This window comes from Herpailurus yagouaroundi, unplaced genomic scaffold, assembly GCF_014898765.1.
Source record: "Herpailurus yagouaroundi ecotype Mexico unplaced genomic scaffold, PumYag 196, whole genome shotgun sequence".
NCBI classification, from domain to species: domain Eukaryota; kingdom Metazoa; phylum Chordata; class Mammalia; order Carnivora; family Felidae; genus Herpailurus; species Herpailurus yagouaroundi.
In genome coordinates, this window is record NW_024412427.1 from 9,943,999 (window position 1) to 9,961,536 (window position 17,538).

Below are 17,538 nucleotides of genomic sequence, written 5' to 3' on the forward strand. Positions count from 1 at the left end.
AAGGAAGGAAGGAAGGAAGGAAGGAAGGAAGGAAGGAAGGAAGGAAGGGAAGGAAGGGGGTGGGAAGGGAGGGGAGGAACATTACTAGAGATAACAGAAAGTAAGTTAAAGTGACAACGATACCATTTTATGCTTACCAGATTTGGGGAATGGAAGGCATTTCCCATGGGAAAAGCTGAAAACAACTGAATGTATCAACACATTATAAGACAGTAAGAGGAGTGAACATAGCACTAGAGTTGTTTGTACATGTATGTCTATGTGGGTAAAGCTCACACAAAATTTTGAGTGAAAAAAAGGTTGAAAAATGATGCCATTTTTGATACCATTTTAAAAAATGTGCTACATGCTATGTTGCTTACAAATACATACAAATGTAATAAAATTTTTTAATCTAGATAGGAAGGGTACACATCCTGAGGAAAGTGGTCACCAGTGAGGAGGAAGAGAATGGGATGGTAAGAAGGTTCACCTGTAACTATAATGTTTTCTTTGAAAAATATATATCTGCAGGAAATATGGAGAAAGTTTTTATAAATAAAATTAATACTCATCACATACCAATTTTCCATTGTCAGGCACTATTCTAAGCCCTCTATATGTATTGGCTCATTTAGCCCTCAACAATAAATCAATTCAGTAGATACTATCATCACCTTTACAGAGGCAAAAACAGGCACAGCAAATCAAGTAACTTGCCTAATACTAATATTAGTCATAGGACTAACAGGTGATAGGGATTTGAACCCAGCAGTCTGGCTCCAGGGTCCATAAATTTAACCTATCACTCTGTCCTGCTGCCAGGCCTTATTCTCTCTGGATTTCACAATAGCAGGAAAGGTGGATACAGAGCCGTTCTTAGGGGCTTGGAGTAGCCTGTGGTAAGCCCATTGTCAAGAGGATAGTAGTCTAAAGGGGAGGGGTCAGGATTCAGTCTTTCTGAAGCCTAACATGGAAGTCTACCCTTTGTGCCATGCTGTGACCCCAAAAGGTGCAGGGTGGGCCCCCTCCTACACCTGCCTGTCCCTTCCTCAAAATACCTGTCTGTGCAACCTTCCACTCTCCCCTCCCAGGACCCCTGACACTCCTCACCAGTTCCTTCTTCAGGATCTGCCATGAATAAGACACTCTATATCTCCTCATGGTTCCTGAGCTGGCAAATGGCATAACGAGCCCCTTTGCCTTTCAAGGGTAGGACCTCAAATCCTTCCCAAAGAATCCACTTATATTAGAAACAAATAGCTTCCCGCAGTGGCAAGGTAGAAGCTCCTCTCCACTCCTCATACCCTACCAACAGCTTCTGAAAGCCTTGAGTTCTGAAAAAATCTCATTCTCAGAATCTCCTTACGTCACAATGGAGGGTTCTGGAAGAGAAGGCAGTGGGAAGGAATTGGAACCTGGGAGTCTAATATTTATTGAGCACCAACAGGCATTATCTTATTTATCCTCACAACAACCACAAGGTGAGGGGCCTCCTACCCAGTCCCTACATAAGACTGAGGCTCCAAGTAGCTAACTGACTGCCAATCATGGGGCCATCTTAAAGGAAGTAGGAGGTTTCTGGGCTGGGAGCAGGAGCACCCAACACCTCAGCCTAGGGGGCACTCCGAGGCTTAGAACTTGGGAGACCCTGAAGTGTTGGTGTATGGCACTGTCCTACAAATCTTGTTAAATCAGCAAATCAGGAACACTCAGAAAATCAGAAGTCCTCCAGAGACGCCTAGGTGGCTCAGTCGGTTAAACGTCTGACCAGTTCAGGTCATGATCTCATGTTTCATGAGTTCGAGCCCCACATCGGGCTCTGTGCTGACAGCTCAGAGCCTGGAGCCTGCTTCAGATTCTGTGTCTCCTTCTCTCTCTCTGCCCCTCCCCCACTCACACTCTGTCTCTTTCTCTCTCAAAAATAAATAAACATTAAAAAGAAAAAAATAAAATCAGAAGTCCTTGGCTAAATGAGGTTAAAATGTTGAAAGGAATTTGGTGGCTAGAACTCAATGACTCTGAGGTCCTTCCAAAGGTAGAGAAGAATATAGGATCTAAAGTACTGCCATCTACTAGATTAAAGATGGCAGTTGATCATCCCAATTTGCTCTCATACAAGAATCTTCCATAAAAAACGACAACTCTGGGTGCTGCGTGGCAGTTAAGCGTCTGACTCTTGATTTCGGCTCAGGTCATGATCTTGCAGTTCATGGGTTTAAGTCCAGTGTCGAGCTTCACGCTGACAGCATGGAGCCTGCTTGGGATTCTCTCTATCCCTCTCTCTCTGCCCCTTCCCTGTCCTCTCTCTCTCTCTCTCTCTCACTCTCTCTCTCAATAAATACATAAACTTGAAACAAAACGAACAAAAAACCCTGATGACTTCAAGTACTGCATGATTTGCCATTCCTAACCAGCTATACCTATCTGCCAACCCTCTCCCCACTGACTGCCAAATGGAAGGACACAACATGGTGAAGACAGTCTGATGGTGAATAAGACCCAAGCTCTGAATTACTCAATTCAAAGGTCACCACTCCTAGGGTGAGCCACTAACCACTTACAAAGATGAGAAGAGATCGAATTGTTTTTTTTCCCCCTTACCTGGAGAAAAGATGCAAAGTACTCAGGGAAAACAGAGTACGTGAAAGTTTCAGACAAAAAGAGAGCAGTGTGGGGCTTTTGCCTCCCCTTCCACAGACCTGGTCTTAAGGAAGGAAATACAAAAGTTTAGGGGATTTCTCAAACAAACCACTGGGGATGGGGAAGGCAAGAGAAATGGTGGGAGGTGGCTCTGGACAGGGAGGTACCTGATGGGTCCTGGGAGCTGCCTGACAGGCAAGTGATCTGGCGAGGACAGACTCACAAAGGGGGCATTGGAGGATACTGGTAAGTAGGACCAAGAACCTGATGAGACCCTGAAAGTAGACATTCCCTACTTCACCTCTTGCCAGCAGTGGTTGTATAATTTCCCTGGGAATTGGATCAGTACTGGGGAGAAAGAGGCAGGAAGTTTGGAGAACCTTGAACTGGCCTAAGATGAATCAATCAGCATGAAATTACATTCCCTCAAAATTACTGGACTGGATCTCAATTTACCTGAAGATATCTAAATTAAGTTGTCCATGAGGAGGCAGGCTGGAGACTCAGACATTAAAGTCAGCTCTAGAAATTTAAAAAAGGGTCATTTTTGTCCAAGTTTCTAATCTTACAATTGAACTGTTGCAGAATAGAATGTCAGAAAGGCCATTGGTCCTATTCTATTGTGATCTTGGGTAAATCACTTAACCACATTGGGCCTCACTTTCCTCCTTTTATTTAAAAAAAATTTTTGTAAGTTTATTTATTTTGAGAGAGAGAACACGCATGCAAGTGGGGTAGGGGCAGAGAGAGAAGGGAGAGAGAATCCCAAGCAGGTTCTGCACTGTCAGCACAGAGCCTGATGTGGCACTTGAACTCACAAATCTGAGATCATGACCTGAGCTGAAACCAAGAGTCCGGCACTTGACAGACTGAGCCACCCAGGCACCCCATCCTCCTTTTTTTTTTTAATTTTTTAATTTTTTAATTTTTTTTTAAATGTTTTTATTTATTTTTCAGACACAGAGACAGAGCATGAACGGGGGAGGGTCAGAGAGAGAGGGAGACACAGAATCGGAAACAGGCTCCAGGCTCTGAGCTGTCAGCACAGAGCCCGATGCGGAGCTCAAACTCACAAGCCGTGAGATCATGACCTGGCTGAAGTCGGACGCCCAACCGACTGCGCCACCCAGGCGCCCCTTAAAGAGTCACTGAACCCCTGTCAGGGAAAAAAACAAAAACCCTCTTTCTTTACAAGTTTGCCTGGTTCCATGAACGGGGGAGGGGCAGAGAGAGAGGGAGACACAGAATCGGAAACAGGCTCCAGGCTCTGAGCCATCAGCCCAGAGCCCGACGCGGGGCTCGAACTCACGGACCGCGAGATCGTGACCTGGCTGAAGTCGGACGCTTAACCGACTGCGCCACCCAGGTGCCCCCCCATCCTCCTTTTAAAACTGAGTCAGAGGGCCCCCTGGGTGGCTCAATTGGTTAAGTGTCCAACTTTGGCTCAGGTCATGATCTCACAGCTCAAGAGTTCGAGCCTCACGTCGGGTTCTGTGCTGACAGCTCAGAGCCTGGAGCCTGCTTTGGATTCTGTGTCTCTCTCTTCCCTTCTCCCATTTGTACTCTGTCTCTCTCTCAAAAATAAATAAACATTTAAAAATTTTTTTCAAAAACTGAGAGTCAATTCTACAAATAATTTCTTTTTAAGATCCTTGTTTTGCTAATTGTAAGAATTATGCAACAAACATTTATAGAGCCCCAACTACATACAAAGCATGAAAAGGTGAATAAGACATGGTCTCTGTTCACAAGGAGTTCACAATATGGTGGAAATGGAAACCATAAGAGAAAGCCACAAGAGAAAGCTGGACTACAATAAAGCTATAAAGATAAATTGAAGAAAGGGCAGGGCCTGATCAGGGAGCATGAGATGTAGCTGGAATGTGAGATGCCCCAGAGTCCTGGCAGGAAGTAAGGCTGAGCAGGCAGAGGTCACAAACCAGCCACCCATGGGCCAAATTGGGCTTGCAGACTGCTTTATTTGACTCACATGGTGTTCTGGTTAAAATATCGTTAAAACTTAACCTGGTTATCTTTAGTTGGGGAATGGGCTCTCTAATTCACCAAAGTCCTCACCTCACAAAATTGTGTTAACTGCCAGGCACGTTACCTATTTGCAACCCCCAATATAGGATCTATACGGCCTCTTTCAGGCCTAAAGTCCTTTGACTATATAACCAGTGGTTGCAAAATTGTGGTCCACAGGCCATAACTAGCCTGCTGGCTTGTTTTGATAGTTTTGAAAAATTTTGAATTAGTTTGGGTGCCTGGCTGGCTCTGTCAGTAGAACATGCAACTCTTGATCTCAAGGTCATGAGTTCAAGCCCCATATTGGGTGTAGAGATTACTAAAAATAACATCATTCAGAAATGCAAAGATGGTCAATAGAGAATCCATAATCTGTTAACGTGGCTAAGGAGAAAAATCATCTTATCTTCTTCATATATTTAAAAACTTTTTGAAGAGGTGTCTAACTGGCTCAGTGGGTGGAGTCTGCAACTCTTAATCTCGGAGTTCAAGCCCCATGTTGGCTGTAGAGATTACTTAAAAATAAAAGAAAAAATATTTTTTTAAAAAAGAAAGAATTTTGGGGTGCCTGGCTGGCTCATTGGGAAAAGTATGGGACTCTTGATATCAGGGTGGTGAGTTTGAGCCCCACACTGGGTGTAGAGATTACTTAAACAAACAAACTTAAAAAAATTTTTTTTTTAATTTTTGAGAGGGCCACACTAATGAACAGGTCACTCTTGTAGATAAATAGGGCTCCAATGTGCCAGGACCTTAGTAACACTGCACAGAGCATGCTTCAGAGCTGTCCCATTGGTTAAGGGCTACCCCTGGTGGCATTCACTCGCTAGCTTTTCTGGACCGAGCAACCCGTGGCCAGAGAAAGCCCTCAGCAAAGCTGCTTAGAGTAGAAAGCTATCTTGTTGGCCTGTGCAAAAATGGCAAGTCAGGGGGTTAGAGCCAACAGAAAATGCCTGGGGCTGCAGGTCCCTGGGAGAGCTGGCAGAGTTCCAAATTCTCCCCAAAAGGTCAGAACACTTGCAGACCCAACAGCATCTTCTGTAGAACGCTGGTATGGTGAGGGCTGGGCTCTGCGAGCTTCCCTGGTGCCACTGGCATGTGGCAAGGAGAGCAGGGCATGTGGGCTGACAGGGAAATGCACACAGGCCATTTTGCAGCCCTGCAGCTGCCAAGCTCTATCTGCCGGAAGAGGAAAGAACTAAACCCATTCACTCACACAAAACCTCTGTCAGAAGGAGCTTTGCTAATGACCCTAAGACACTTCCTGCCAGTCTGGAATTCTACTTCAGTCCCTTCTCCACACTTACCTCCAGGAAATGGCTGGTTCAGAAAGAACGCACTTCATTTAAAGGGGATTTATAATTAAAATAAATAAATAGCACCAGACCTATATATTACAGAAAAGTGGGAGAAGAAGACAGGGAGCAAGAAAAACAAATGGCAGATAAAAGGCATGCATCAGAAAAAAAATTAACATGAAACAGATGATAATCATGAACAACAAAGAACTCAAAGGGCTTAATACATTTTAAAAACAAGAGTTTAAAGCAAAGGTGCAGAGAGTTCAAAGAGATGAAGCTACTGGAGGAGATGGCATTGGCAAAGGTCAGGAAAGAAGTGTTGTTTTCTTTTGTTTTGTTTTTTAAAAAAACCCACCTCAGAACTGAAGATAATTTCAGAAACATCAAAAAAGGACGCTAGCCTTGCAGAGGTCAGGATTGCATAAAGCAAGTGACGGAGTTGTCAATGAACAATTAAAATGGAACCAAGAAATAGCAGAGCTAACAGGTATGGAGATACACAGAGAGAGTGGGAGGATTAAGTACATGGGTTTCTTCTACTTTTATAGCTGTAAATCTCTGTTTTTTAAGATTTTAAGTAATCTCTACACGCCAACATGAGGCTCAAACCTACAACCTCGAGATCAAGAGTGCACCGACTGAGCCAGCCAGGCGCCCCTATAGCCGTAAATCTTAAGACGCCTTTTAAACCAAATAGACCACGAAACAGATGTATAAGAATATTTAAAGATATAAAGGGAACTAACAACGATAATTAAAAGTGGATGGGAAAGAATGAGAAAAAGAAGTATAACAATTATTCTTTTTTGACTTGAATTTTACACTGGGTGTATATATATCTCACCTATTAAAATGAATGCATCAATTTAAAATTTTTTAAATTTATTTATTTTGAGAGAGAGAGAGACAGAGACAGAGAGAGAAGGAGAGAGAATCCCAAGCAGGCTCCATGCTGTCCGCGCAGAGCCCAGTGTGAGGCTTGAACCCACGAACTGTAAGATCGTGTAACTGTAAGATCATGACCTGAGATGAAACCAAGAATCTGATGCTTAACTGAGACACCCAGGCTTCCCCCCCTCAAATTTTTTTATTAAGTAAACTCTAGCCCCAATGTGGGGCTGGAATTCATGGCTCCAAGATCAAGAGTCACATGCTCTACTGACTGAGCCAGCCAGGCACCTGTGAATATATCAATTTTTAAGTAATAAAACAAAATCAATGCAGTACAACACAGCTCCTAGTAAAGCACCACACTATAAACAGGTTCACTGAAAACTAGAAACTGGGAGGGTTGCAATTGAATAAAAATAAATAAAAGGAGAAGATAGGGAAAGGATTATAAAGTATCCAGGCTTCTCAATTTACATTGGTTTATCACGAACAATAATTACTAATAACTGAGTTAAGTGCAAACATAATCCAGCCAGATTAAGCACCCTAGACCAGTTACCTCCAGTTCATCAAAACATCAAAAGATCTTTATCCGAAGATCAAACACATTTGATAAAAAAGGTTATCAAAAAGAAATTAATAAAGTCAGTAGAGAGATTAGGGCAAGCTTCCTAGACTTCATAATAAAAAATAAAACACACACACACACACAGGAACATCCTGGGGGCCTTTTATCCAAACCACCTCATTAGCTGAACCTGCTTTCTCTTCACCATGATCACAGCTGGCCTTCTGAAATGATGTATGTAGTGTGTGGTGAGTGTAAATGAAATGATTAGATTACTAAATCTTTTGAAAATATGAATGTCCTGTCTACTTGTAACTTACCTTAAAAATTTCTATTTAACACCTCACATTAAGAAAATAATGCAAAATAACAACTGTTGGCAAGGATGGGGAAAAACTAGAACCCAAGTGCACTGATGGTGGGAATGTACAATGGTAGAGCCACTGTGGAAAACAGTACGGCAGCTGCTCAAAATTAACCATAGCATTACCATGATTCAACAATTCTACTTCTGGGTATATACTCAGAGGACTTAACAGCAGAGACTCAAAAAGATATCTGCATACCAATGTTCATAGCAGCATTATTTACAATAGTGAAAAAGTAGAAAAACCCAATGTCTGTTGACAAATGAATAGCAAAATGCACAACATATATATAATGGAATATTCCTTAAAAAGGAAGGAAATTCTGATACATGCTATAACTTTGATGAACCTTGAAAACATTATGCTAAGAAGCCAGACACAAAAGGACAAATATTGTAGGATTTCATTTATATGAGGTTCCTACAAGAGTCAAATTCACAGAGACAGAAAATAGAATGGTGGTCTCGGGGGCTAGGAGGGGTGAATGGGGAATTATTATTTAATGGGTATAGAATTTCAGCTGGGGAAGATGAAAATTTGCTGAAGACAGATGGTAGTGATGGCTACATGACAATGTGAATGTACTTAATGCCACTGAACTATACACTTAAAGACAGTTAAAATGGTAAATTTTTTGTAGATTATACCACAATTTTTCTTTAAGTTAAAAATAATAATGTTCCCCTTCTCTCTCCATTCCTAAATGATTGTCTAGAAGCCATAGGTGGGGCCAGCCATGGTGGGCATTTGCCTGGGGGGTGAGGGGAGGCTGTGGTGGGATAGCAAGTAGCACTGAAGCCTTGAGCAGGGTTGGGGGAATGGAAGCAACTACAGGAGACTAGCTACTTTTAAGAGGATAGGTCAAAGAAGACCTTGAGAGCCAAGTTTCTCTCTGTTGAAGAAGGGAATTAAGTGTATGGAAAGGGAGAAAACTGGAATAAACCCCCTGGCGTTAAACTTGAGGTAAAGTTGTTGGTGTGAACTCATGGATTTCTAGAGAGAGAGAGACAGATGCGGAAATAGAGATACAAATATACATATATACACACACACACACACACACACACACACACACACACACACACACACTGGTAAAAACACAAAAATTCAACTGAGTAAATTTGAAGATCTAATTGGCTTTATCAAACAATTCATAAATCATGCGGTACCTCCTCTAGCAAACAGAGATGCTTTGAAGAGTTATGCAAAATGGAAGGGTTTCACAGAGAAGAGGTGGGGCAAGGAAGTCAGCAAAGGAAACGTGAGAGTTCCTGGGAGGAAAGTAAGAGTTCAGGATGATCGCTTCTCACTGGCTGAGCCACAGCACTTCCCATTGGCTGGGTTTGTTGCTGGGCCAGAATTATCTCCTTTCCTTTTGCCCAGGTAGTGAAGTAGTAACACCTTCCCATTGGGAGATGGAAGATACTTGTCCTCCAGTTTGGGGTAACTGGCCACAAGTGGTTGGGTGAGAGCTCCCCCTACTGGCCTTTCCAACTGCAATTTTAGTTGAGGTTTCCTTTACTAACTTTCCGGGTATATACATGCATGCGTACATATATACACACATACACCCTAGCTCTGTTCATGAGGGAGTCATACATACACGCATGCATGCATACATACATACACCCTAGCTTTGTTCCTGAGGGAGCCTGGGAGCAGCAATTATTCCAACAGCAACGAACAAACCCAGTGTCCAAATCCTGGTTTCTAAACACCATTCTCCACTAAAAGAATAAAGGTTTCTTGGAGAAATGGCTGATTCCAGAGCTGTGATGGGGAAGGTACAATGTACTTAAAACTAAGGAAAATTTCAAAAAATGATGGCACATGTCAAAAGGATACAAAAGGACATGAGCAGGTTCCCACTGGTCAAATCCAGGATAATTTGAGCATCAGAATGAATAATGAATTCCAGTGGTAAGCAAGATGCAGTAATCCCATTACAGCCTCTCTCCCTCATCTCTTACAACTAAAAACTTTGGACAAAACACAAACAGCAACTAACTTGGGACTCTTACAAGTAAATAATGGCAAGTGTACTGGGGGGTTGGTAGTAAAAAAGAAGAAACAGGGGCTCCTGGGTAGCTTAGTTGGTTGAAAGTCCAACTTCGGCTCAGGTCATGATCTCACAGTTCAAGGGTTTGAGCCCCATATTGGGCTCGCTACTGCCAGCACAGAGCCTGCTTCGGATCTTCTGTCCCCCTCTCTCTGCCCCTCCCTTGCTTGCACTCTCTCTCTCTCTCTCTCTCTCTCTCTCAAAAATAAATTTTAAAAAACAAAACAAACAAACAAAAAAAACCAACCAACCAAACAAACAAACAAATCCCATTGGGGGTGAGTTTCCAGGTTTAATGAAGTAACAGGATATAAGTAACTAGACAAAAATCAATTGTATTTTTACATACTATCAAACAATTAGAAACTAAAAATTTTTAAACAATACCCTTTGTAGTAGCACTAAAAACACAAAATACAGGGGCACCTGGGTGGCGCAGTCGGTTAAGCGTCCGACTTCAGCCAGGTCACGATCTCGCGGTCCGTGAGTTCGAGCCCCGCATCAGGCTCTGGGCTGATGGCTCAGAGCCTGGAGCCTGTTTCCGATTCTGTGTCTCCCTCTCTCTCTGCCCCTCCCCCGTTCATGCTCTGTCTCTCTCTGTCCCAAAAATAAATAAACGTTGAAAAAAAAAAACACAAAATACTTAGGTATAAATATAACATAATATGTGCAGATTCTGTATGATGAAAACAATGAAACATTGATGTAAGAAATTAAAGAACACCTAAATAATACCAAACCTGGTACCAGTTCCTTTGCATATATTTCCTCATTGATTCTTCAGAGCCATTCTGTGAGGTAGTTACTACCCCCAAGCTCAGAAAGAGTCTGATTTATCTAAGCCATATTATAAAATAATTCATAGCAGCTTTATTTGGAATAGCCCCAAATTGGAAATAATGCAAATGTCTTTCAACCAGTGCCAGGATAAGCAAGCCATGGTGTACATCCCCACTATGGATTATTACTCAGCAATAAAAATGAACAAACTACTGACATACGAAACAACCTAGATGAATTAGATGAATCTCCAGGGATTTATTCTGAATGAAAAAAGCCAGTCCCAAATGGCTACTTATTGTATGATTCCATTTACATAACATTTTTTGAAGTGACAAAATCATAGAGATGGAGAACAGATTAGTGGTTGCCTGCAGCTAAGGATAGGGGGGCTGTTAGCGGAGAGGAATGGGTGTAACTATAAAGTGGTAGCAATTATAAAGGGATTGTCAGAGCCAGACCCGAAGACCTGACTTTTACTGCCTACCTGCTTGTACTCACCAACCTTTGTCCCACATTTTTCCTTAAGTTCTTCTTTCCAGCTTATCTTTAATTCAGGCAAAAGACCCCAAGGGGCATAACATCCCTGTGGTGGGAACAAAAACTAACCCTCAAGCAATAACAACTTCCTGGACAAAGAGTTGCAGCAGGCCCAGATCACCCAGACCAGTCTGAACACAATCCCTGACTCACACTTGTGCAGATGGACCATGGGGTGACCAACTGTTACCTTCATCTCACTATAATACTAAAATCTTGGGGCACCTGGATGGCTCAGCTGGTTAAGCGTCTGATGTTGGCTCAAATCGTGACCTCACAGTTCATAAGTTCCAGCCCCGCATGAAGCTCTGTGCTGACAGTTCAGAGCCTGAAGCCTGCTTCAGATTCTCTATCTCCCTCTCTCTCTCTGCCCCTCCCCGGCTCGCACTCTGTGTCTCTCTCTCTCAAAAAATAAATAAACAGGAAACAATCAGCAAAACTAAAAGGCAAGCCAACATAATGGGAGAAGATATTTGCAAATGACATATCAGATAAAGGGTTAGTATCCAAAATCTATAAAGAACTTATCAAACTCAACACCCAAAAAACAAATAATCCAGTGAAGAAATGGGCAAAAGACATGAATAGACACTTCTCCAAAGAAGACATGCAGATGGCCAACTGACACATGAAAAAATGCTTAACATCACTCATCATCAGGGAAATACAAATCAAAACCACAATGAGATACCACCTTACACCTGTCAGAATGGCTAACATTAACAACTCAGGCAACAACAGATGTTGGCAAGGATGCGGAAAAAGAGGATCTCTTTTGCATTGTTGGTGGGAATGCAAGCTGGTGCATGGTGTATGGAAAACAGTATGGAGGTTCCTCAAAAGACTAAAAATAGAACTACCCTACGACCCAGCAATTGCACTACTAGGCATTTATCCACGGGATACAGGTGTGCTGTTTCAAAGGGACACATGCAACCCCATGTTTCTAGCAGCACTATCAACAATAGCCAAAGTATGGAAAGGGCCCAAATGTCCATCAATGGATAAATGCATAAAGAAGATGTGGTATATATATACAATGGGGTATTACTCAGCAATCAAAAAGGATGAAATCTTGCCATTTGCAACTACATGGATGGAACTGGAGGGTATTGTGCTAAGTGAAATTAGTCAATCAGAGAAAGACAAAAATCATATGACTTCACTCATATGAAGACTTTAAGAGACAAAACAGATGAACATAAGGGAAGGGAAACAAAAATAATATAAAAACAGGGAGGGGACAAAACAGAAGAGACTCACAAATATGGAGAACAAACTGAGGGTTACTGGAGGGGTTGTGGGAAGGGGGATGGGCTAAATGGGTAAGGGGCACTAAGGAATCTACTCCTGAAATCATTGTTGCACTATATGCTAATTTGAATGTAAATTTTAAAAAATAAAAAGTAAAATTAAAAAAAATAAATAAACAAACATGATAATACTAAAATCTCCACTCAAGGAGGAGCACAAGCCTCATTTACATAATATACACTGCATGTATAGGCATGGATCCTTAAGGTGCATGCACAACCTTATGCCCACCTCTAACATGTGATGACAAGGCCCTCCTTATCTAAATATTCATCCTAATCCCAAATAAAAGGAATCCATTCATCTTTGCTTAGGGAGTCACAGCTTCAGAAGTTATTACCCATGATCTCCTTAGTTGCTGCAAATAAAGTTTACTTTGTGAGCTCTACGTGGTGTGGTCTCTATCTGTGATTCATTAAAAATCAAACTCACTTTAGTTTGGTTACAGGGTCTTAGTGCTCATCAAATGTTTCTAGATATTGATTGTGGTACAGCTGCATGATAAAACTGCATAAGCCTGCATACATATACAAATGAGTACTTCTAAAACTGGTGAAATCTGAATAAACTCTGTGGCTTCTATCATTGTCAATTTCCTGGTTTTGACATTGTATTATGGGCATATGTACATATGGCCATATGTATCATAGGGCATTACCACTGGGGGAAATTGGATGAAGCGTGCATGAGACCTCTCTGTTCTATTTTTGCAACTTTCTATGAGTCTATGGTTATTTCCATATAAAAAAAAATGTATCCAGGCTTCTTTATCACAACCGTCAACAGTACGCCATCAAAAGACACCAGTGTCTGAAAGAGTATGGGAGTCATATTAGAGCTCCCTGCAGAGATGAAACCAACTGCCTCTTTCCTTGATTCAACATTTCCTGAGAGTCAACTGGGAATTCGGCCTTGTGTTGAAAGCTAAGTGATAGGAGATGCATCATTTAGGATCCCTTCCCAAGTGAGCTTCCAAACTAGTGCTAATGAAAAGGCCTAATATGGTAAGAACATTGTACTACAAGTCAAAAGAATTGTTCTCATGGAACCACTTACTAGTTTTTTTAGTTTGGACCAATCCATTTCCTTGTGGTGCACTGACTTCTTAACCTGGAAAATTCAGGAGAATGGAACACATATAAATATATTTTAAACTTAACCTGGGCCCTGTGGGTGGGTTCAAGGATATCTGGAAACCACCTGAAATTATATGCAGATGTACGAAAATTCCAGAAGAGATACTGTAACTTTTTTTTTCAGATTCTGGGGGCTTACTCACCCATACAGTTCAGAATAACTGAATCTAATTTTTGGATTTGATGTCTAAGGTCCTTTCCATTCTAACATTCCATAATTCTAGCAGATCTCCAAGATCTCTCCATTTCTAATATCTCATTATTCAATAGGGATGCAAGGAATGGACTAGAGATCTAACATTCTGTGATTTCACGGACCACAGAGTTCACTCCCTTTCCTGAGAGTTCAAGGATTCAATTTTTCAACATGGAACTCTAGGCTCTCTATGATTTAACTTACAAATGACCTTCCAACCTCAGCTTTTATCCCTTTCCCAGACCCTGGCCACTCCCTCCTGTAGTCTAAAGTTTCCACAAAGTTTTGCTCCCATTCACTCTGTGCCTCAGCACTGGCAATGCCTTCTACCTAGAATGCCCCTAAATCCACCCTTTTTCTTGAATCTCAATTTAAAGTTCTCCTCCCCAGTAAAGTCTTCCATGACTCTTCATCCTTGCAGCAAGGTTCGATGTGCTCTCTTAACCCTGGACACTGACTGCCTGTTACCACCCAGAGCATAGGACTGTTGGTTGGTTCACTCAGGGCAGTGAATCAAAATGCCAAGGGACGAGGCAGAAGTAAAGGTTTGAAGCTAGTAGGCCTAACAAACTCTACGTCTCTGTTTTCCCACCTCTAGAAATAAAGAAAAATATCACCTTTAAGGAAAACAACATGAAAGCAATAGTAAATGTAAACAGCATTCTGTTTCAGAGACAAAAAGGAGTGGTGGGGATTGAGGCCATCCAGGACAGGACTGAGCATCTTTGTCTAAAAGAATGCTACTCAGCTCTAGGTAATTGTCGATTGGCAGGAATGTGGGTGGGACCAATGTGTTCAGTTCATCCACTTTCTCACAAAAGCCAGAAATCAGATTTGCATGTGAAATCTCCCAATTTTAAACGTCAATAACTAAAAAATATTCAAGACCCACTACATGACTTTCAAGGTTTTTAGGCTGTGAAAACTGTTCTGTGAGGATCCACTTCTACCTATCCAGGAGAGCACATCCTATGGGGGAGGCCAATTTTATATCAGGGCTGCTGGTGTATTGCATGTTACAGTAAACAGGCCCACTCCTTCTGCACAAAGCAGATACAAAACCCTTCACGGGAGGCTTCTGTCTCTGGGCCTTAGTTTCCCTACCTGTGAAATGGCAATACAAAACATAATTGTGAGTCAGCTGTCAAATAGAATATATCACTTACTGAAGGGCTGTCAGAGCTAGATGCTTTTATATGCACTGTCTCGCTGAATTCTCATGATTTCTGAGGTAAATTTTATTACCTCCACATTTTACAGATAAAAGAACTGTAGCTCAGAAATAGCAATTTACCTAATGAAGTCGGTAACAAACATTTAAAAAGCCCTTACTTTCCAAGAGCTTTAATGATTTAATCCTCTCAACAAGTCTCAAATGGGGGACACCACCAAGGCAGCCGCAGTGCAAACCATACACATAATTTAAAATTTTCTAGTAGTCACATTTAAAAAGTAAAATGACACAGGTTAATTTTAATAATACACTTTATTTGACCCAACGTACGCAAAATATTATCAACCTAACATGTTATCAATGTAAAAAATACTGAAATATTTTACCTTTTTTTTTGGTACTACATCTTGTGTGTATTTTACATTACAACACATCTCAACTCCGACTAGCCACATTTCAAGGACTCAGTAAGCCCATGCGGCTAGTGGCCACCATATGGGGCAAGGCATCTACAGTCTATTTACTAATCTTAATGTTAAAAGCAGAACAGAGGCACTTGTCCCTTGGTTTCAAAGGACACGCAAAAAATAATTATGGCACAGTTCTTGAGCATACATTTCGTACCATGGCAGGGGCAAGTCTTACTATGTGTGTTGGGGATCTTCACACACCCTTGTATTTTGTCATCCTGTCAATAAGGCAAGTGCCTACCCTCCTCTTTTCAGGGAGAGAGGACTTCCCCGGGTAGAGACCTTCCCTACTGCCCGACCTCCGTCCCGCCATCCCGCTCCCGCCACCGGTCGGACGCCGGCCCCAGCGAAACCGTGGCTCACTATCATCCTAGTCAGGGTCAAGTAAGGAGGCGTGCAAGCAGCGGTAGGTGCGGATCACCTGCGGGCCGAAGTGGATAAAGACCCCTCGGAGCTCCTCCTCCTCCTCCGGCTCGTCTTCCTCCCTCTCCTCCTCAGACTCCGACTCCTTTAACTGGTGCTGGGAGGAGCCATCGTGAAGAGAAGCCCAGCGCACGCCTAGCTGGGAACGCCGCCGCTCCCCAGTCACATCCACCTCCTGACTCCACTCGCTAACGCTAGGGGGCGCCGCTTCCGGGAGGTGGGACTCGGCTTCCGGGCTCTCTGGCGCCGAACTCATCATAGAAGCTAATGGAGACTTCCGCTTCCGGCAGCCTCGAGTCTTTTTGGGGAGTTGGTGAGCTGGGCGCGCTGTCGGCCCTCCCCCGCCCGCCTGCCTGGAGGCCTTGTGGGATGGGCCTTGACGCGCGAAACGTCTCCCTCCTCAGCCAGCTCCCGCGCAGACGCAGTGCTGAGCCCAGGCCTGCGGAACAAAGGGTGAGGTCCGGAGCTAGGAGTCATGGCTGCGACGGAGCCGAGCTTGGCGGCTGCTGCGGGCCTCACGTCGCCGCCAGAGAAGGAGGAAGAAGGAGCCGGCCTGAGCTCAGGTCCGGAGCGTAACTTTGCGGCCTCCTCGTCGACCCCTAAGGCCCTACCGTCTGCCCCCGAACCCTCCAGTCCCAGCGCCGCGGTGTCTGAAGGGATTCCTACGCCTCCCGCGGCTGCCTCCGCGGCCCTGGAGCTGCCTCTGAGGCCCGCAGCCTTGGACTCCCCGCCGCTTGCCGAAGCCGCTCCGCGCTCCCCTCCGCAGCCTGGCGGCTCCCGACCCGGCCCCGAGACGTTCCGCCAGCGTTTCCGGCAGTTCCGCTACCAGGATGCCGCAGGCCCGCGGGAGGCGTTCCGGCAGCTGCGGGAGCTCTCGCGCCAATGGCTGCGACCCGACATTCGCACGAAGGAGCAGATCGTGGAGATGCTGGTGCAGGAGCAGCTGCTCGCCATCCTGCCCGAGGCGGCGCGGGCTCGGCGGCTTCGCCGCCGCTCCGATGTGCGCATCACGGGCTGAGCGGCGGAGCTTCGGGCGGCCGGGCTCGGGAGTTCTCTGGACTGGGGCCACTATCGAGTCCGGGGCTGAACCTGGCTCTCCATTACACGTTCCTGAGAAATGACTTTTGGGCAGCTCCAGTCGTCGGATATGTCCCTTTCGTTCGTCCTTTACTAGGTTTGTTTTCCCGAGCCTATTTACTTGCGACCTCCTTTTTGGCTGGTGGCGAGGCCAAGTTGGGAGCCCATGAGAATAAAGCCTTTGTTTTCTGTCCACTTGGCATTTGCTCGTTTTGTGGGATCATTAACGTGTTGGCTAGGCCTGGGCCTCCGCATCTGGAAAATTTTTCTCCTCGCCTCACAGGACCCCACTTGGGATTCCTTTGTTTAGTTGGGAGTCTACGGAAAGAGGGTTTTAACATTCTGGGTTCCGTATTCGCCCCGATGTCTCACTAGAATATGAAATTTGTTTTCCTACCTAAAAAGGTAGTGGAAAGTGGTTGTGGCAGGCAAATAGCAATTCGGCCATCAACCTGCCCTTGGGGCACGGGCTTCCCAAAAGACCCAAGCCAGAGGGCTATTTTAGTGTTTAATGCAGGTCCTTTTGGAGAGCTCCTTGCGAGCTTTGGTTTAAGTCTCCAAAGTGATTCTTGCCATATTTTAGGCCCCTAA

General features: G+C 43.8%; 2 protein-coding genes across 2 annotated transcripts in view; one reads left to right on the top strand and one right to left on the bottom strand.

The window, feature by feature from the left end:
- Positions 1-1,803, bottom strand: part of CNBD2 (cyclic nucleotide binding domain containing 2) — a 51,798-nt gene extending 49,995 nt beyond the window's left edge. The window contains exon 1 of the mRNA XM_040447184.1: positions 1,093-1,803. Within this exon, the coding sequence (XP_040303118.1) occupies positions 1,093-1,167 (75 nt within the window). The 5' untranslated portion in view covers positions 1,168-1,803. The remainder of the gene's footprint in view (positions 1-1,092) is intronic.
- Positions 1,804-16,233: 14,430 nt separating this feature from the next.
- SCAND1 (SCAN domain containing 1) lies at positions 16,234-17,142 on the top strand. Its single transcript, XM_040447192.1, has one exon. It carries the CDS (start codon positions 16,346-16,348, stop codon positions 16,886-16,888), a length of 543 nt encoding a protein of 180 aa, XP_040303126.1. The 5' UTR covers positions 16,234-16,345; the 3' UTR covers positions 16,889-17,142.
- Positions 17,143-17,538: the final 396 nt, after the last annotated feature.